We start from the raw sequence: 20,134 nt of genomic DNA on the forward strand, positions 1-20,134 counted from the left end.
AGCATAAACAACATTGAAGTTTTTCCATCTGACAATTTTATTTTCATTGCCAAGATGTCCACTTGCTGTAAATACTTGGTACCAGATAAACCACGGAGAAGTATTTGTGTCCCAGAGAGAATAGTAAATGATAGATGTACGTTTTACATCCCAGCTTTTTATGGTGGGGGTGGGGAAGGGAGTTCTTAAAGGAGTTATCCAGCTATACAAAAACATGCAAAACAAGAGTCCGTGGAGCCTCAGTTACGAGTCTCAAAACACGGGATAGCCAGATATCTCTAGCCTGTTGCCAACGGGGTGCCTCCATGATGGGGAGAGCACCACACCACCCTGAAAAATGTGGTGGTGCTCTCCCCATCATGGAGGCACCCCGTTGGCAACAGGCTAGAGATATCTGGCTATCCCGTGTTTTGAGACTCGTAACTGAGGCTCCACGGACTCTTGTTTTGCATATTTAAATTTTTGGGGGCATCAGTGGAGACTCTTGATTGAGTACTTCATTGGAATTTTTTTCGCTGTTCTCCTTGAGTTCAGTGATTACTGTGTTTTGTTGGTTGATTTTTCATTGCCCCAACTAGCCAGAATCCTACCCCACACTGACGAGGGGCAAAAACCCCGAAACGGCTGTCTGTGGGTGGAAGCCTGCCTTTGCAAGCCCTTGTCATGATCGCAATACTCGCACCTTGAGTTAGACATTGACAAAAGGGGCCACCCTGTTGTTTCCCTGTCTATGTTCCAATACTCGCAACCGAGTGGGACTTAAGGGGTTATTTATCAGGGTGGTGTGGTGCTCTCCCCATCATGGAGGCACCCCGTTGGCAACAGGCTAGAGATATCTGGCTATCCCGTGTTTTGAGACTCGTAACTGAGGCTCCACGGACTCTTGTTTTGCATATTTACATTTTTGGGGGCATCAGTGGAGACTCTTGATTGAGTACTTCATTGGAATTTTTTTCGCTGTTCTCCTTGAGTTCAGTGATTACTGTGTTTTGTTGGTTGATTTTTCATTGCCCCAACTAGCCAGAATCCTACCCCACACTGACGAGGGGCAAAAACCCCGAAACGGCTGTCTGTGGGTGGAAGCCTGCCTTTGCAAGCCCTTGTCATGATCGCAATACTCGCACCTTGAGTTAGACATTGACAAAAGGGGCCACCCTGTTGTTTCCCTGTCTATGTTCCAATACTCGCAACCGAGTGGGACTTAAGGGGTTATTTATCAGGGTGGTGTGGTGCTCTCCCCATCATGGAGGCACCCCGTTGGCAACAGGCTAGAGATATCTGGCTATCCCGTGTTTTGAGACTCGTAACTGAGGCTCCACGGACTCTTGTTTTGCATATTTAAATTTTTGGGGGCATCAGTGGAGACTCTTGATTGAGTACTTCATTGGAATTTTTTTCGCTGTTCTCCTTGAGTTCAGTGATTACTGTGTTTTGTTGGTTGATTTTTCATTGCCCTAACTAGCCAGAATCCTACCCCACACTGACGAGGGGCAAAAACCCCGAAACGGCTGTCTGTGGGTGGAAGCCTGCCTTTGCAAGCCCTTGTCATGATCGCAATACTCGCACCTTGAGTTAGACATTGACAAAAGGGGCCACCCTGTTGTTTCCCTGTCTATGTTCCAATACTCGCAACCGAGTGGGACTTAAGGGGTTATTTATCAGGGTGGTGTGGTGCTCTCCCCATCATGGAGGCACCCCGTTGGCAACAGGCTAGAGATATCTGGCTATCCCGTGTTTTGAGACTCGTAACTGAGGCTCCACGGACTCTTGTTTTGCATATTTAAATTTTTGGGGGCATCAGTGGAGACTCTTGATTGAGTACTTCATTGGAATTTTTTTCGCTGTTCTCCTTGAGTTCAGTGATTACTGTGTTTTGTTGGTTGATTTTTCATTGCCCCAACTAGCCAGAATCCTACCCCACACTGACGAGGGGCAAAAACCCCGAAACGGCTGTCTGTGGGTGGAAGCCTGCCTTTGCAAGCCCTTGTCATGATCGCAATACTCGCACCTTGAGTTAGACATTGACAAAAGGGGCCACCCTGTTGTTTCCCTGTCTATGTTCCAATACTCGCAACCGAGTGGGACTTAAGGGGTTATTTATCAGGGTGGTGTGGTGCTCTCCCCATCATGGAGGCACCCCGTTGGCAACAGGCTAGAGATATCTGGCTATCCCGTGTTTTGAGACTCGTAACTGAGGCTCCACGGACTCTTGTTTTGCATATTTACATTTTTGGGGGCATCAGTGGAGACTCTTGATTGAGTACTTCATTGGAATTTTTTTCGCTGTTCTCCTTGAGTTCAGTGATTACTGTGTTTTATACAAAAACATGGCCACTTTCTTCCAGAGACAGCACCACTCTGGTTTCCAGTTTGGGTGCAGGTTTTGTACCTTAGTTCCTTTGAAGTGAATGGAGCTTAAAGGGGTTATCCAGTGCTACAAAAACATGGCCACTTTTCCCCCTACTGTTGTCTCCAGTTCAGGTGTGGATTGCAATTAAGCTCCATTTACTTCAATGGAACTGAGTTTCAAAACCCCACCCAAACTGGAGACAACAGTAGGGGGAAAGTGACCATGTTTTTGTAGCGCTGGATAACCCCTTTAATTGCAAAACACACCTTAACCAGAGACAAGAGTAAAGCTGTCTCTTGTAAAAAGTAGTCATGGTTTTGTAGCACTGGATAACGCCTTCAAGCATACAGAATTCTGAGAATCCCGACAACATAGACTCGATTTACATATCTGTAGTGCGGTCTGTGCTTGCGGACCCCCAACTACAGACAGTACTTTGGGATGTGCATCTGTAACTGACAGCATTTGTGTGGACCCATTCATTTTACTAGATGGATCCCGGATCCAACACGGATCCATTGCACCTACAGATGTGTGTATGGGGCCATAGGAAACAATGGGTCCTTATTCTGTCTGCATAAACAAATGTGTGAAAGGGACCTCAGAGGTAACAAATAAATTGTTATATAATGATGGAAAGTGTCACTAACATTTCTATCACACATCACTGTGCAAAGGTTTTAGGGAGGCATCTGGTTCATAATCTTTTTTGTGCACCAGGACAATGACCCCCAAACATCCAGACAATGTCGCTAACAACTATCTTATGTATAGAGAAGAACAAGGAGTCCTGCAAGTGATGATATGGTTCCCACAGAGCCTTGATCTCACCATTACTGAGTCTGCTGAGTTCCATCCTGAACTGTATGCAGGTTACCTAGAAGAACTGAAGTTGTTTTAAAGGCAAAAGGAGGTCACACCAAATACTGATCTGATACTGATTTAGATTTCCCTTCTGTTCATTCACTTAGTATTTTCTTAATATAAAACTAAATTATGTTTATCTTTGGAAGCTTTCTTACTTTTCCCACACCTGCCAGCTCCTACCATCTCTACTTGCTGACAGTGAAAGGATTCCTGCTTATATCCAAAATCTGAAGACCTGTACAGATTGCTGGATTACGGCCGAGATTATGTACAGTATATTACAGCAAACGACATCTCTTAGAAGTCATAGATCTGTATTGTTTTCCGAGTACTCTTAGCAACTCTTATTACAAATTGACCAACTTATGCTGAATGTGTCCCAGATTTCAAAACTTATCTCTCACGGGCATGTTAATCACAAATGAATTGTTCCTCTGTTCTCTATGGGGGAGAAAAGGGTTAAACCAGTGAGCTCTAGCTGTGGCTTATCTCTTCAAGAACAAAGGGTTGGATGGTGACTTTTCATCACGCAACCCCTATCATGACATTATCTGTCTTGGTTGTTCAGGGGTGCCCCAAACACCTCATAGTGACAGGTACAGTGGACAAAACTATAAAGTGTATGGGGACCTTAAAGGGGTTATCCAGCGCTACAAAATCATGGCTACGTTTTTCCAGAGATAACCCCACTCTTGTCTCCAGCTTGGGGCGGGGTTTGGCTGCTCAGTTCGATTAAAGTGAATGGAGCTTAATTGCAAACCGCACCTGAACTGGAGACAAGAGTGGGGCTGTCTCTGAAAGAAAGTGGCCACGTTTTTGTAGCACTGGATAACCCCTTTAAGTTCCTCAATGTTACATACGGAAGAAAAGATATGCAAACTAGCTCTCACACCAACTTAGGAAGGTAGCTTTCCCTTCAAGTCAGTCACCCTAACTAGGAGTCTTACAGGACTGACTTGGGGTATATGGCAAGCCAAAATTCTCTCCAAAAGGAAAGACTTTTTGGGTCATTTTAGTTGCCTTTGAGTCCGCTTTAGTTCTAATCTGTCTTTCTTATGCCCTAGGGCTAAAAACTGTACTCAGAATTCTTTGTGCGGTCTGACTAGTGATATGTGCAATGCTAGAACTATTTCCTCATTGTATGCCCCTCTTGATGTACCCCATGACCTTATTTGCCTTGGCAGCAGCTGTCTGACACTAGTTGCTACAGTTGAAATTACCATTAACTAAAATTTCAGATTTACCCAGTGCATTTCCATTAAGTCATCTTGGCTTGGATTATCTATAGTGCTAGTAATATGGTCTTGTCTTAAGAAACCAGTCCCCTGTACTACTAAGGTTGGTTCAGAGACAGAAAAGGGGGTTTATTAGCTAATAAACTGGGCCATACAGCAAGCCCCCCTACCAGCATGTCTCTGGCACAGTGCAGGAGGAAGCACTTTGCTATGTCGAGACCAACTAGAAAGTAGAGGTTACAGATGCCAGGGCTGGCGCACATGTGTGAGAACGCTGCAGCTTTCATGATTACAATCTATTAGTTATTCTCAATAAAACATGTTTTAAAACAAAGTAAATGACTTTTCGTCCCCAGACAACCCCTTTAAACCTTCATTCTTTTCCTTTCCATCTGGTTAATTTATTATCTGTAAATAAATCGCAGGCATGTTGCTGGCACACACATATTTACTGCTCGCATCATTTTATCTTCCTCAATCTCTAAATCCAATTACGCCCTGCCTGTCTTGTCACTTTTTCAGTAAAGTAGAAAAGCTGCTTGAAAATACTGATTACACGTGATTTTCTTCACCTGCCAAGTCGATATTTTTCTGCATCCGACAGAGCATAATGTTGTGCCGAATCAGAATGTTAAATCAATTACTGACGTACAACATGTGAGAAAAGATCGGCCTTGAATTTCTGTGCTCGCATCACTCAGGAAAAAGTTCTAGGGCAAGTAACAACCTGTTTCTGTGTCGGTCAGGGTCTATGCATATACAGACCCCCATCAATCACTATGACCAGCTGGGAGAAGTACTTAGCTGAGTGTTCCTCTTCTAAGCTCACTGCTCTTCCCTTCTTGTTGTAGGAGACAGGTTCTATAGCAAGCGTATGGAGTCTATCTCCTACAACAAGACTGGGTGATACGGGAGAGGAGCCCTCAGCCCCGTGATTATCCCAGCTGGGGGTCTTAACAGACACAGACCAATTAAAGCCTTTGACATGTCATCAGATAAACGTATGTTGAACCCACCAATCCCAGCAGAACCAGTCAATCATCTAATATGTGGCCTCCAAACTCTCCTAATGTCAGATTGGGGGAGAAAAGGATCAGGCAGCTGGATTTCAACTTCCAAGTCATTTTATTCTTGGAGATATAAGGTGTAATCTGGCAGAAATTTGGGGCCATATTATATGGTCCGATACGATGGGTAAGCAAACACTGATGTGCACTCCCTTACAGAGCCTAGTATACAGCTCAATTATTGTGCAGCAAGAGCTGTATGTATTGTATTGGCACTCCAGGAATTTATGTAGAGGCGGACTGCCTCTACATAAATCCTGTGCACACGGGCGAAAACCTACGCCAGCTGAGGACTGGAGTAGGTCTTCGGCGTATCTTTAAGATACAAAAATAATTAATCGTGCCCCATTCCGCCCCCTTCACACCCGAGCAAATACCCCCCCGGCGCACCCGGCGGAAAGTGCCGATTTGCGAATATTTTATTCGCAAATCGCCCATTTGCGTTTAAAATCATTCGCAAATCGGCACTTTCCGCCGAAAAAAAAACATTTCGCCGCATAATACATGTCCCCCTATGTGTTTAAGCTCCGGCCGAGATCCCATAGATGCCCGGCCAACGTATTTTTTATAAATTTATACGGCCATTGTTGCAAATTGCAACAATAGCCGTATAAATACGAAAAAATACATTGTGTGAACATAGCCTGTAGCTGTCATTTATTTTTTTTCCGCACAAATCAAATGATTTTAAGAAACCCTATTAAGCAAAAAAAAACGCTTTCTGTAATCAAAAAGCTGTTTTGCAGCCTCCCCCCTTCTTATCTGATCATTATCAGGCAAAGTTGGCTTCATTACAGAGGAGCAAAGTGAAGACAGGTTTGCTGAGTCCATTATAACCTATGGAGTGGGGAGGGGACAAGGGGGATGAGTGAGAAGGAAGAGGAGACAAGTAGCTCTGCTGCTTGGAGACTTTATGGGCAGATAAAACGCTGGATTTACAGGTCAGAAAAGTCAGTACTGATCTGGAAACTTGGTGAGCAAAGATTGCAGGATGATGTGCTCTGCAAGGCTGCCTTTTCTCCTCTCCGTGCTCACTCATCCCCCTTCCCCCTCCATAGACCATAATGGACAAAGAAATTCTGCTCCTTCTGAAGTGAAGGGGGAAAATGTAAAATTGCTTTTTGAGTACAGTACTCTCTTGCTTAATAAAAGCTTTTACAGAGTTTGTTAAAATTGCTTGTACTAATGATACTTGATTGATAAGAAGTGACTATTAAATGACAGTTACACTTTAACAATGCAGCCCTGGCTTTATATAGTAAATAATAAGTTTTATACTTACCTGTTCACGCTCCCCGGTGTCCTTCTTGCTTTTCCCTACTGAGTGCAGTGGCTTCTAAAACTTCACCAGTCTCTGAAGACTGGTGTGCAACTTTTGTTGCCTTGGTATATAAATGCAGCCAGAGATGTCCTGGCAATGGATTACCAACCTGTCCCACTGCTATAAAAAAAACCGCACTCTAGCTATATGGCATATGGACACCATAAGGAGGCCAAGCTCAATCTCTCTGCCTATGAGCCAGATGAAGAGCCACCAATAAGCAACAGTTCTAACTCTAAGAGTAGTATTACATGGGCTGATGAAGGCCATTAATAGATGTAAACGAGCGCCGATCTGGGCCTATTAAACGCCCCGATTATCGTTTAACAAGGGCTGCAGGGATATTATCTTCTGTGGTATCTTCAATTGTTTTGAGCCCAAGTTATAATGATATATTCTAATTAGAGGCTTTAATCCCACAAAAGTCATCATTCATATAAAATAACATGATCTTCTACGGTAAGAAATATTGTCTAAAATAAAGAATAAAGCGGAGCAGTGAAGTGTAGTAAACACACCATGATGGAGGGAGAAGTGTCTGTGATTGATTAAAAAGATGTCTGCTGTTGCCATGGTAACACGCTCTGAATTCTGTCAAGTTGAATCATGGTGCATTGCAGGCACTATGTACAAAGTCAAAGATTGTTAATGCAGACAAGTAATAAGCATCAAACCTCTTCTGACTTCCTCTAGGAAGTTTCCCATAATAAAGTGATAGTAAAGCTATGTTTACATCTGTTAACAGAAGTCAGCCATTGTTAGGATGATCCAACAATGTGCTACCTACCTGTTGCAGCTCAATTGACTTTTACGGACCACGTGTACTCCAGTTTTATTTTTGTTTTTTAGTAATGTTCAGTGGACTTGCCAAACTGTTCGAGTTTGGCATTTGACTGGAGAAGCTGAATGCCACCCTAGGGAGCCATAGGCTGTATCTATGTTTCTCTGGTATCCCTAGAACAGCATCTAACCTCTCCAGCTGCTGGGAGTCAAATGCAGAGGGTTAAGATTGAGATAATGTTGTCATACACGTACAGTTTGGCAAGTCTGCTTTAGGGTGCATTCACACGTACAGGATCCGCAGCGAATCTGCATCATCAAATCTGCTGCGATACAGTACGGTTTTGTACTTTTGTTTTTTTTACTGGGGGATTAATACATGACAGATTTTAATTTTGTGTGGGTGATGTTATAGCTTGTCCCTCCCCAAGGTTATTTAATGGACCATTTAGCCCATAGTGAGCACCGTCTAGTTTTGGTTGTTGTAGCCAGGACTTTGTTACTGTCGTCTGCTCCTAGATTGCTCCTACCTTTTTGTCTCTTTGTTCCTGTATCATTAGCAGCATCACCGGGAACCGCATCAAGTTGCTAAAAAGGAGCGCACCCCGCAGATGGCCCTGGGACAAGCTTTCTCCATCAGCACTGGTGGGAGGTGCCTGTCGGTACCAACAGTATGTGTTGTGTGTTCTTTCCTAGATATACGAGCAGGGCACGGGGGATTCAAATACCCCACCATTCATCAAATAGACAGTTGCAGTCCAGGTCAGCTGACACCTGTAGTACTATAGAACTCATATTGGACTTGATTGCTGCTCCTTATTGGATGATATATTATTTTATTCACACTACATTATTTCATGTCTCTACTTATGGCCCCATGTTTGTACACTGCAAGGGCTGTTTTTAGTTAACCTCAACAATGTTATATACCCACTGTAAGCTGCTGAGTATTTTTTTTTTCTAAATTTGTAGTATACTGTATTTTCGTTTAAGTTTTGCTTTGCTAAAAGACAAAATAGCAAAATTAACACAATATGATGCTACATTAAGTAACTATAAACTAAAAAGACTGGCACTTGGGGATCCCATCTAATGCATTAGCGTCAGTTATTTTTGTACTTGATACTGCATATTTTCGTTCCAATTTTGCTATTTTTCGTTTACCAAAGCAATTTTTTTTGCTTATCTCTACTTGTAACTACTACAAATCCGAGCAATCAGATCAATAATCTGCTTTGAGGAGTTGATTATTTATCCTACAAATAGTTATTTTTGGTAGTTAGGCTGGTTTCACACTGCATTTAGGTGGTACGTCACAGTGACCCATCAGCATTCCAACATAACAGAATCGGTTAAATATTGCTATATATATAAAAACCTCTTTAATATCTATCACTGCACAAAACCTTTGACATATCGTAGAATCCATTCAGAAGTTTTGATCAGTAAGAGTCTGGATGCTGAGACCCCCACTGACTTTTAAAACAAATGGGGAAAAAGCTGAGCACTGTCTATCCAGTCTTTGGTAATCCAGAAGAGGGCAAGGAGAGACAGCGACTAGCTGAGCCCTTCTCCTCATTTGGTTCAGCGCTCTGTGGGGGTCTTAGCAACCAGATTCCCACTAATCAAAGGTTATGACACGATTCTTTGACATATCAAAAATTTGTAAATAGAAACAACACAAACAACAAAAACATCAGCAGACACACGGATCTCACTTGCAGATAATGACTTCTTGTGTCTTAAAAGCCAGATCTACTATTTACCTGAGTAAATAATGTATAATCACTATACCTTACTTTTTAACAGTGTCTATACACTTTCAATAACTGTTGGCCCTGCTGACAGTTCTCTATCCCGTCCTCCCCCTGCACATGAGGCCATGCTGAAAATGTATGCGTTTCCTACGTGAAGGGGTAAGCCACAGCTTATTTCTTTGTGATCTTGGATTATCTTTAAGATATTGGTGGAGACTTGGGAAGCCTCCATACACCTTACACTGACGGCTGAACTTGCTGCTGGCGAGGTTCTACCACTGGTTCCACAACCGAGCCAATGTGACATTGAGCTGCTAATGTACATGAAATGAAGACTACAGCTGTCCAGACACTGTATGTTATGCCACCCCACACCGTAATCCTGGCAGAAGGACCATTTTTTTTAAAAAAAATCAAATCTTTATTTTTACTATTTTATAAAAAAATTTACAAAAATATTTTATAAAAGGGATGCGAATATAAATACAGATTCAACAATATGTACATTCCAAGTCGGCAGAAGGACCAGTTTAACATTCTATCTTAAAAGATTCTTTATCACATTGCCCATGTGGTTTCCAGACTAATCTCCAGCTATCTTTGCACTCCAAGCAAAAATGGGAATCACTAAAGAATATGGTGGTCCTCCCTTCCATATTCCATTGCTTTCTTGCTCTGTACCATGATAGCCTTTGTGTATGAGGTCAATGGAACACCTGTAGCTGTCTTGTAGTGTAGTGCAAGCCTTTCAATGGCTTGTATAGATACAGTCAAATGTCCAATGTATGTTATGTGACATCCAGTTGCAGTAAACAGGTTTAGTAAAAATACCAGATAAAATAGCATACCATTCTGCTTTATTTTGTCAAAAATAGGGAAACCATGCCAAAACTTGTCAGACCTTTTTATAGTCAATAAAGGCTGTTGTACTGTTTCCAGCACGTAATAGGTCTCCTGGCATCATTTCTTACTGTTCCTCGGCTCCATTGACAATGAGAAATACAACTCGGGTATTAACCCTACCTTAAACTACTCAATACAGTCCTCCATGCTGCTGCTGTTTTTGAGGGTGTGCTATAGATATACAGGTAAGCTGGATTCCCATCTTTGAGTGTGCAGTGTATGAGACACACCATAGCATCTAATCTCCAGTCACTAGTTTAGGGACAGCTGATAATTAGAGATGGTGCCTGCAGAAGGTAAAACTGGTGAAAACTGGTGCTTCCTGCCATGTACCCACACAACAGCTTATCCTAAAAATTTACCTGAGGACACGACTGCTGCACGCTTTATTACCAGAAATACAGAAAACCCTTTATATAATAGCCGTATTAAAAAAGGTTTGGTTGCCAACAGACAGAAAAAGTTCTCTAATAATGTAAGTTTTCAATCTACCGTAGGCGTAGCGGGCTACTGGCAATGTGCTCATGCTAGGCTTTCAATAGGCAGCATAATGTATGATCATAGCCTTGGGGTACTTTTATGTCATTTGTGTGAGTAGAGGGTACTTAGCTCAGCATCATTGAGAAAAACAGGTCTATAACAGCAGTAAAATGAAGATACAATTCCTACGGTAATTTAAGCAGAGTGAATCAGTAATTGAAAACTATATCCTGGGGGCTCGTGAGCTGATTCAGTGGGACCCCACTAATGATAAATAAGAGCCTGGGGGTTAGAATGAAAGTTAGAAACACACACACAGCCAGAGATGACGAGACATGGCGTTCTGCATTGAGAAGCTTTCCTAAGTGTATTCAGGCTCCTTAGGAGGTGTCGGCTACGTGAATGGATTAACAAAGTAAAATAATTACCTGGATGTGCTAATACATGGGATAATGATCTATACTGATTTTCACATTTATGGCTATTGTTCATTTCTACCTATGTCAAGTGTGCGGAATTAAAAAACAAAAATCAAACCGAGCGGATCCAGCTCAAGCCTCGTAGGACAAAAGAGTCCGTAATTGAGGATACTACTGAGCACTAATGAAGGCGACTTCTTATACGGTGCCCCCGCTGACCTGAATTAGCACCGCCAATGTCTTAACCCAACAGGCGAAACAATTCATATTCAGGTCACGCTCTTCGATCATAACACTATAGATTATTATACAGTATGATATGTCTGATAGAATGGAGCCGAAGACTTAGCACATGGGGCTGAGGAGAGCTGCAGAATCAAATGTGTAGCTTGAGTAATGGAGAAAACATCTGCTGCCTCATTACTGGATGATAGAACGGATCTTTAATGCCTCCAAGTGTTTTTATGGATATTACTGCAGATTGTCAGCCCAATTCTCAACAGAAGGAAACCAAATGCCTGTATTATCCCGATATAACAAATGAATTATGCAACTCTGCAGCAAACGCTGCTGATAGACAAGGATGAGATACAAAACGGGTGAAGCTTCTATCTTTGATCTTTGGTTATATTATACAGGAGATGCAGACTATAGAAAGCAGTGGTGACAGATTGTGCCCCATGTAACCCCAGGGGGAAGGGGGGGGGGGTATTTATTGCACAAATGACATCATCACACTACCCATTAAGTCATTTAGGAACACCAGCATCTCTGTCATAGCCCAGAACAGTGTGCGTGTGGCTTGGTTTACAAAAATGTTAACCAATTGTATAAAATATGACTAACATTGAAGGGATCTAATCACTTAAAAAAGGTAGTAATGCTATTAATTCTCTCTAACAAACTTTGGAAATGTATCTGTATAGCCTGGCTGCCTGTCAGGTGAACCCTGAATGTTTACTTATGGTCCCAGGCCATGGTTTGGCTGTAATCTTGCCACTATGGGCGTGACTTACCGCTTTTTGTTATGCCGCGTCACCTAGAGGCCATCCTAGCAGCGCGTACCAATGTCAACGTATTAGCTCCCGCGGACATGTGCAGTGCAGCTGCACCCTATTGTACTACACATGTGCGAAATAGCCTTGGACTCGGCAGTGGGAGTCGGAGGCTATTAGGGTGCGGCTGTACTGTGCATGTCCTCTGGAGTTAATACTTTGGCGCTAGTGACATGGTAAGACAAAGAGCTGTAAATCACACCCATAGAGGCGTGATTACATCCAAACCATGGCCTGGATTCATCCAGATCAGGTAGGGTTCGTCCCTAATATGCAAGCGGCTGACCAAACAAGGAGGGTTATAGACTTGATCTATCTAGTGCAATCCCAATGGGCCCAGTCTTCCTCCAAACAAGCTTTATGTTTGTCTTTGGATTTACATAAAACTTTCGATTCTCTAAACTGGGATTACTTATTTTATGTTCTTGAGCGATGGGGATTTGGCTCTAAGGTTTGTCACGATTTTCCATGGACTTTACTCTGCTCCCTTCGCCCACGTTAACATAAAAGGCCATCTGTCTCAGTCGATCTCGATAGCTCGGGGCACAAGCTTGTCCAAAGACTCCCATAGATTTATTGCCGTAGATGCCTATGCGTAATAGACCTCCAATTCTCTGCCCGCTCCTCTCTTCCGCACTGGCGCTCTGGGATCGGCTGCGCAAACCATTTGGTCTCAGCTCTAAACACATGCCTGCTGCTCCGATTTTTGGCCATCTAGAATTTCCGCCGGGGATACAGTCTAGACAGTTTCAGTGGTGGGTGGATAAGGGTTTATATAGGATTGAAAACTTTTTTTGCCAAAAGGGGGTTCGACCTAAAGAGCATTTTATTTCTCTATATAAGATGCCAAGGGAAGAGTATTTTAGATTCAACCACATCTTTCATTTCCTTTCGGCCGTGCAAGATAGGACAGATAACGTGTCAACCTCCACGTTATTTGAAACTTTATGTATGAAGTATGCTTCTGGGGGACACCTGTTGTCCAATATATATAATATTCTCATAGCCCCTACGGATAAGCTGAGTTATATGGCCCAGTGGGAACGCGATCTCTCCTTATCCTTCTCCACACGAGAATGGCAAGATATGGCTATGAATACAGCTAAGGTTTCCATCAATGCCGCCCTGGTTGAAGCTAATTATAAAGTATTCATGAGATGGTTCCTAGTCCCTGCTCGGATAGCAAAAATGGTTCCTAATTACTCAGCTAATTGTTTTTGAAACTGTGGTTTGGAGGGGACAATGTATCACACATGATGGACCTGTGTGAAGGTTAAAAGTTTCTGGAGGAGGATTTTTAATGTTATTCTCGCTAACTCAATGTAATGTTAAAATGTTACCCTCTAATGCGCTGCTAAATGTGAAAATTCCAGGGCTCTCCAAACCTTCTCAACGGTTTGCTTCCTTTTTGTTTTTAGCGGCCAAGATTGCTATCGCAACCTCTTGGAAAAAGGCCCTGGTGCCCAAGTCTAAATTGAATTGGATCATGGTCAATGATCAACTCCATGCGATCCTCAATGATAAAGAGGAAATGTTCCTCAAAGTTTGGCCGCCCTGGATGTCATATTTAGATCCGACATCTGATACTGAGAGAGTTGCTTAAAGTGTCACTGTCGTGAATTTTTTTTTTGCAGAAATCAATAGTCCAGGCGATTTTAAGAAACTTTGTAATTGGGTTTATTATCCGAAAAATGCATTTTTATCATGAAAAAGCAGTTTGAAGCTCTCCCCCCTGTCTTCATTGTTCTCCTATGGAGAGAGCTAAAGAAAAGACCAAAACAGGACAACAAAGAGTTAATCTACAAATCCCTCACCCGTTATCTGTTCTGACCATCACCAGTGACCTGTCTGAGCTCGGATTACAGCTGTCACCCAGCTCCGTGCCTGTAATCCTCTGTTATCTGCTTTCTGCTGCCGGCTAACTCCCTCCTTCCTCCTCCCCCCTCCCCTCTCCCTAGAACAGACAGGGTACGTCTCCTGCAACAAGTCACAATTTTCAGATTTTTCAGAGTGGATGAAAAAGAGGAAGGAGGGGGGGGGACCTGGGAAAAGGCTTTTTACATGCAGATAATGGCAGATTTGGCTAATAAACCCAATTACAAAGTTTCTTAAAATCGCCTGGACTATTGATTTCTGCAAAAAAAAAAAAAAAATACGACAGTGACTCTTTAACTGGTATGAGGGATAGGGGACAGGCTGAGCCACCCCCCCCCCCCCGTCCCTGTCTCGTGGGTGTGTGTGTGGTGTATTTGTTTTTGTTCTATGTGGTTTGGCTTGGTTTGGTTTGGCTAGTTATGAGGTTGAAGTTGAAGTTAGTAGAAGTCTATAATACTGCATCTGAGATTAAAGATTGTAGTTTGGGATTGGGACTTCTCATAAGAGCGATTGAATGCTGATGTTTACTGTGTGAACATTGTTAATACTTCTACGTTGTATTCGCATAATTGGCCCCTGTTGGGCCTTATCTTACAGCCTATGTTGGGCTTCTGTGCTGTATATCCTTAATCTGAAAAAATTTAATAAAATTCTTTGAAAACAAAACCATGGCCTGGGGCCGTGACTACTTGCAGCCCAGATGACTAGAGGCCCTCAATTTGTATACAGTGCGGAACTTGATATAAGTGAACTTTTGGGGTACACCTGGCTGGAAGCCAGGCAATACAGATACAATTATAGGCTGGGTTCACACTACGTATATTTCAGTCAGTATTGTGGTCCTCATATTGCAACCAAAACCAGGAGTGGATTAAAAACACAGAAAGGCTCTGTCCACACAATAGTGAAATTGAGTGGATGGCCGTCATATAACTGTAAATAATGGCCATAATTTCAATATAAGCCGTTGTTTTAAAATAACAGCAAATATTTGCCATTAAATGGCGGCCATCCACTCAATTTCATCATTGTGTTAACAGAGCCTTTCTGTGTTTTCAATCCACTCCTGGTTTTGGTTGCAATATGAGGACCACAATACTGACTGAAAAATACTTAGCGTGAACCCAGCCATAGGCTGCGTTCACACTACGTATATTTCAGTCAGTATTGCAACCAAAACCAGGAGTGGATGGCCGCCATTTAATGGCAAATATTTGCTGTTATTTTAAAACAACGGCTGTTATATTGAAATAATGGCCGTTATTTACTGTTATATGGCGGCCATCCACTCTATTTCAACATTGTGTGAACAGATCCTTTCTGTGTTTTTAATCCACTCCTGGTTTTGGTTGCAATATGAGGACCACAATACTGACTGAAATATACGTAGTGTGAACCCAGCCATAAAGTGTTTTAGGGGAAATAAATAGGGTTACTATATTTTCTTTTATGTATTAAGCTGCCCATAAAGTAGGCTTTTCAGATGGCCAATTTCTGAATGACTCAAAACTTTACGGTTGGTTTATCAAGTATTTTGGTGTTTTTGTCTATGGACTTATTTGGGCTTCAACTAATGGGATACAGATCTGTCAGCTGGCATCTCTGTCTTGACAATTAAAGCACCCAACCATGATGGCAAGTTAGAGGGGGTTTCCTTAGAAAATCAGTACTTATTATGTGATATGTACTGTATATATACAGTGGTGCCTTGGATTACGAGCATAATTCATTACGGGACCGTGCTTGTAATCCAAATCCACTCTTAAACCAAATTAATTTTTCCCTTAAAAAATCAATGAAATGCAGACAATTGGTTCCACACCCTAAAAATGATTTTTTTATTCTGAATAACATGTAAAACAAATGAAACATTTAGAAACAGCTGAATATGTCATATTATAAGTTACTCTACAGTATAACAATCAGTATGTGGAGTATAATGTACAGCAAGTCCATAAACCTGAAAAAACTGCTGCAGATTGTAGATACCGGAAGAAAATTCAGATCCCCATAATGTAGTAGCGTAGTACAACAGGTTAGAATATTAGAAGTCTGTGTGATCACATGACAACAATGGGGAAGGATGTGTGTTCCGCATGGGCCAATCAGGAAGTGAGAATCACAGAGCTGTTCAGGAGGAAAGTGACAGACACTTTTCTATACAGCAGTGTGAATGGCTGAGTGTGAGTGCAGGCATATTATAGCAGGAATGGAGAGGATCGGACAAACAAGAGCTGACAGAGACTGCAGGGAGCATGAAGGAATGAGCAGGACATATGTGGGCACATGAATGCAGCACTCTCTGACAGGGGAAAGAGGGGTTACAGCTATGAAGAGATTACCTCCACAGTCCTGTCCCCTGATGCAAGCCCCAGCCTGAAGTGAATCTGCCATTAATTAGAAGGTGGGGGAGACTTCCTGGGTCAGAGTACAGTGCTGTAGACCCCGCTAAGCAGACCATGCCCCTCCCCCGCTCCCCCTCCCACCCACTACAGGGAGCTCTTAAACCAAAGCAATGCTCTTAAACCAAGTTACAATTTTGAAAAACCGTGAGCTCTTCTTGCAAAATGCTCTCAATCCAAGTTACTCTTAAACCAAAGTACCACTGTGTGTGTATATATATATATATATATATATATATATATATACACACACTACCGTTCAAAAGTTTGGGGTCACATTGAAATGTCCTTATTTTTGAAGGAAAAGCACTGTACTTTTCAATGAAGATAACTTTAAACTAGTCCTAACTTTAAAGAAATACACTCTATACATTGCTAATGTGGTAAATGACTATTCTAGTTGCAAATGTCTGGTTTTTGGTGCAATATCTACATAGGTGTATAGAGGCCCATTTCCAGCAACTATCACTCCAGTGTTCTAATGGTACAATGTGTTTGCTCATTGGCTCAGAAGGCTAATTGTTGATTAGAAAACCCTTGTGCAATCATGTTCACACATCTGAAAACAGTCTAGCTCGTTACAGAAGCTACAAAACTGACCTTCCTTTGAGCAGATTGAGTTTCTGGAGCATCACATTTGTGGGGTCAATTAAACGCTCAAAATGGCCAGAAAAGGAGAACTTTCATCTGAAACTCGACAGTCTATTCTTGTTCTTAGAAATGAAGGCTATTCCATGCGAGAAATTGCTAAGAAATTGAAGATTTCCTACAACGGTGTGTACTACTCCCTTCAGAGGACAGCACAAACAGGCTCTAACCAGAGTAGAAAAAGAAGTGGGAGGCCGCTTTGCACAACTAAGCAAGAAGATAAGCACATTAGAGTCTCTAGTTTGAGAAACAGACGCCTCACAGGTCCCCAACTGGCATCTTCATTAAATAGTACCCGCAAAACACCAGTGTCAACATCTACAGTGAAGAGGCAGCTGCGGGATTTTGGGCTTCAGGGCAGAGTGGCAAAGAAAAAGCCATATAAAAGAAAAAGATTAAGATGGTCAAAAGAACACAGACATTGGACAGAGGAAGACCGGAAAAAACTGTTGTGGACAGATGAATCCAAATTTGAGGTGTTTGGATCACAAAGAAGAAAGTTTGTGAGACGCAGAACAAATGAAAAGATGCTGGAAGAATGCCTGACGCCATCTGTTAAACATGGTGGAGGTAATGTGATGGTCTGGGGTTGCTTTGGTGCTGGTAAGGTGGGAGATTTGTACAGTGTAAAAGGGATTCTGAATAAGGAAGGCTATCAATCAATTTTGCCATGCCATACCCAGGGGACAGCGCTTGATTGGAGCCAATTTCATCCTACAACAGGACAATGACCCTAAACACACCTCCAAATTGTGCAAGAACTATTTACAGCAGAAGCAGGCAGCTGGTATTCTATCGGTAATGGAGTGGCCAGTGCAGTCACCAGATCTGAACCCCATTGAGCTGTTGTGGGAGCAGCTTGACCGTATGGTACGCCAGAAGTGCCCATCCAACCAATCCAACTTGTGGGAGCTGCTTCTAGAAGCGTGGGGTGCAATTTCTCCAGCTTACCTCAACAGATTATTAGCTAGAATGCCAAAGGTGTGCAATGCTGGAATTGCTGCAAAAGGAGGATTCTTTGACGAAAGCAAAGTTTGATGTAAAAACAATGTTATTTCAAATACAAATCATTATTTCTAACCTTCTCAATGTCTTGACTCTATTTTCTATTCATTTCACAACGTATGGTCATGGAAAACACAAAATTGTTTGGGTGACCCCAAACTTTTGAACGGTAGTGTATATATGTATTGTGGTGAGCTGCTGCATTTTTCTGTGTTTTTGCAATTTCAGATATAGCGACGTGCTCCTGCCTAGTGTGAATGGTGTTCTAGGAGCGCTGACCAAATTTGTCTTTTTTTCTGTCTTCCAGATGGGAGGATCGGCTGCCTCTACTTGGTCATGCACTCCACCTATCCCACCCAGGTGGTGTAATTACTTTTGCCTGTATAAGACGGATCTTGCATGCCCAGAGCATAGGCGTATTTCATGCCATGGAGAGGCCATAGTACAGTGTAGGTATGCCCCGGTATGAGGCCATCGTAACCTGGTGGGGTAGTTTACACTATTTGCAAATGGTAACCAAGAGCCTCATTATTTTTGTGGAAGTTTTTTTTAGCAGTTGGGGGGCTGCTTTTAACTATTTTCATGTCTGTAGTGGGTCTGTATCTTGCCATTGCGGTGAGCTGTTAAATTTTTCTGTGGTTTTGTGTTGGCTCATCTCTAATCACACCCATACCTGGCTTCCCCTGTGTGAGTCCACCAGGTTTTACGAGGTGTAAAAAATATCTTCCCCATAATAAAGAATTTACTTTTTTATGATCTATTACCTTCTGTGCATCTCCTTCCTGCAACTAATTAGAAGTTACCGCAGTCTCCCCAAGTTTTGCTTTAACACGTTCATCATGCGATGTTGCATTCTACCCCCCAGTGTATTTTTGTTTATACTAGGCGAACACTAATGTATGTAAATGTATTCAAAGTAGCCCTGGATAGGGAATTCTACCACACCACACATTTCCAAACTGAGAGTGTTTGAAAATGAATCTGCCGATGTACAAAATCTGAAAATACATTATTTGCAGGTGAAGCTTCAAGTGATTTTCTTTGTTCTTTCCTGTCAATGTTTCTCCTTCAAACAAAGAAGAGAAAACATTATAAATAAATACATTCTGCATCGGCTGTATTTTCACCCACAGTGGGATGAGAAGAATTTTAGCCAAGTCATATAATTACACATATAGCCGATGGACAAATAGTATAGTGTTTGCTTGTATATAGCTCTGTGTAATGTAGATGTCTATTCTACAAATATACAGTATAAGGCTATGGCCACACATAGTAAGAGACTGGCCGGGTCACGGAGTGGCCGGTACTTCAGTACCAGCCGGATGATCTTTAGCGTCCCCACAGCACACAATGGAGCGTGCAGTCAGAGCCGCTCGTTCCATTATGGGAACTGACAGGGTTTTCTGCGGCCACTATTCAGTGAATAGCGTCCGCAGAAAACTGACATGTCAGTTTTCTACGGCGCCACTAGGGATCCCGGCCGGAGTGTATACTATGTGTATACACTCTGGCCAGGATTCCCTCAGCCTGCAGCACTACGTAAGAACCGCAAAAATCACAGCCGTTGTTTCTGCGGAACTTACGTAGTGTGAACATAGCCTAAGCAGGGCCGTCTTAACAAAACGATGGGCCCCTGGGCATAGCTGTGAACTGGGCCCCCCGACCCAAGATCAAGTCCCCGCATCCCCCCTACCCCCAACCTTGTGCTGTGCAGCCCCATGTGGGTGTATATTGTACTGTATAGTTCTGTATGGGTGTATATTGTACTGTATAGTTCTGTATGGGCGTATATTGTTCTGTTTGGGTGTATATTGTACTGTATGGTTCTGTATGGGTGTGTATTGTACTGTATGGTTCTGTATGGGTGTATATTGTACTGTATGGTTCTGTATGGGTGTGTATTGTACTGTATGGTTCTGTATGGGTGTATATTGTACTGTATGGTTCTGTATGGATGTATACTGTTC

The 20,134-nt window shown here is 42.4% G+C and overlaps 1 protein-coding gene across 5 annotated transcripts in view; it reads right to left on the minus strand.

Annotated features, from left to right (window-relative positions):
* The window catches only part of CHN2 (chimerin 2), a 286,428-nt gene that overhangs the window by 163,296 nt on the left and 102,998 nt on the right, over window positions 1–20,134 (minus strand). Inside the window, exon 1 of one of the 5 annotated variants that reach the window (XM_069958725.1) lies at window positions 7,628–7,646. The exons of 2 other annotated variants lie outside the window; for them this stretch is intronic. Coding sequence is in view for 1 of the 3 variants with exons in the window: in XM_069958722.1 (XP_069814823.1) it covers window positions 7,359–7,361 (3 nt within the window). In the remaining 2 variants the exon portion in view is untranslated. Of the gene's footprint in view, window positions 1–6,801; window positions 6,822–7,358; window positions 7,382–7,627; window positions 7,647–20,134 lie in introns of those variants that run through there. 2 more of the 5 variants (XM_069958722.1, XM_069958726.1) reach the window with 2 other exon arrangements.

This window comes from Dendropsophus ebraccatus, chromosome 2 (genome assembly GCF_027789765.1).
Source record: "Dendropsophus ebraccatus isolate aDenEbr1 chromosome 2, aDenEbr1.pat, whole genome shotgun sequence".
NCBI lineage: Eukaryota > Metazoa > Chordata > Amphibia > Anura > Hylidae > Dendropsophus > Dendropsophus ebraccatus.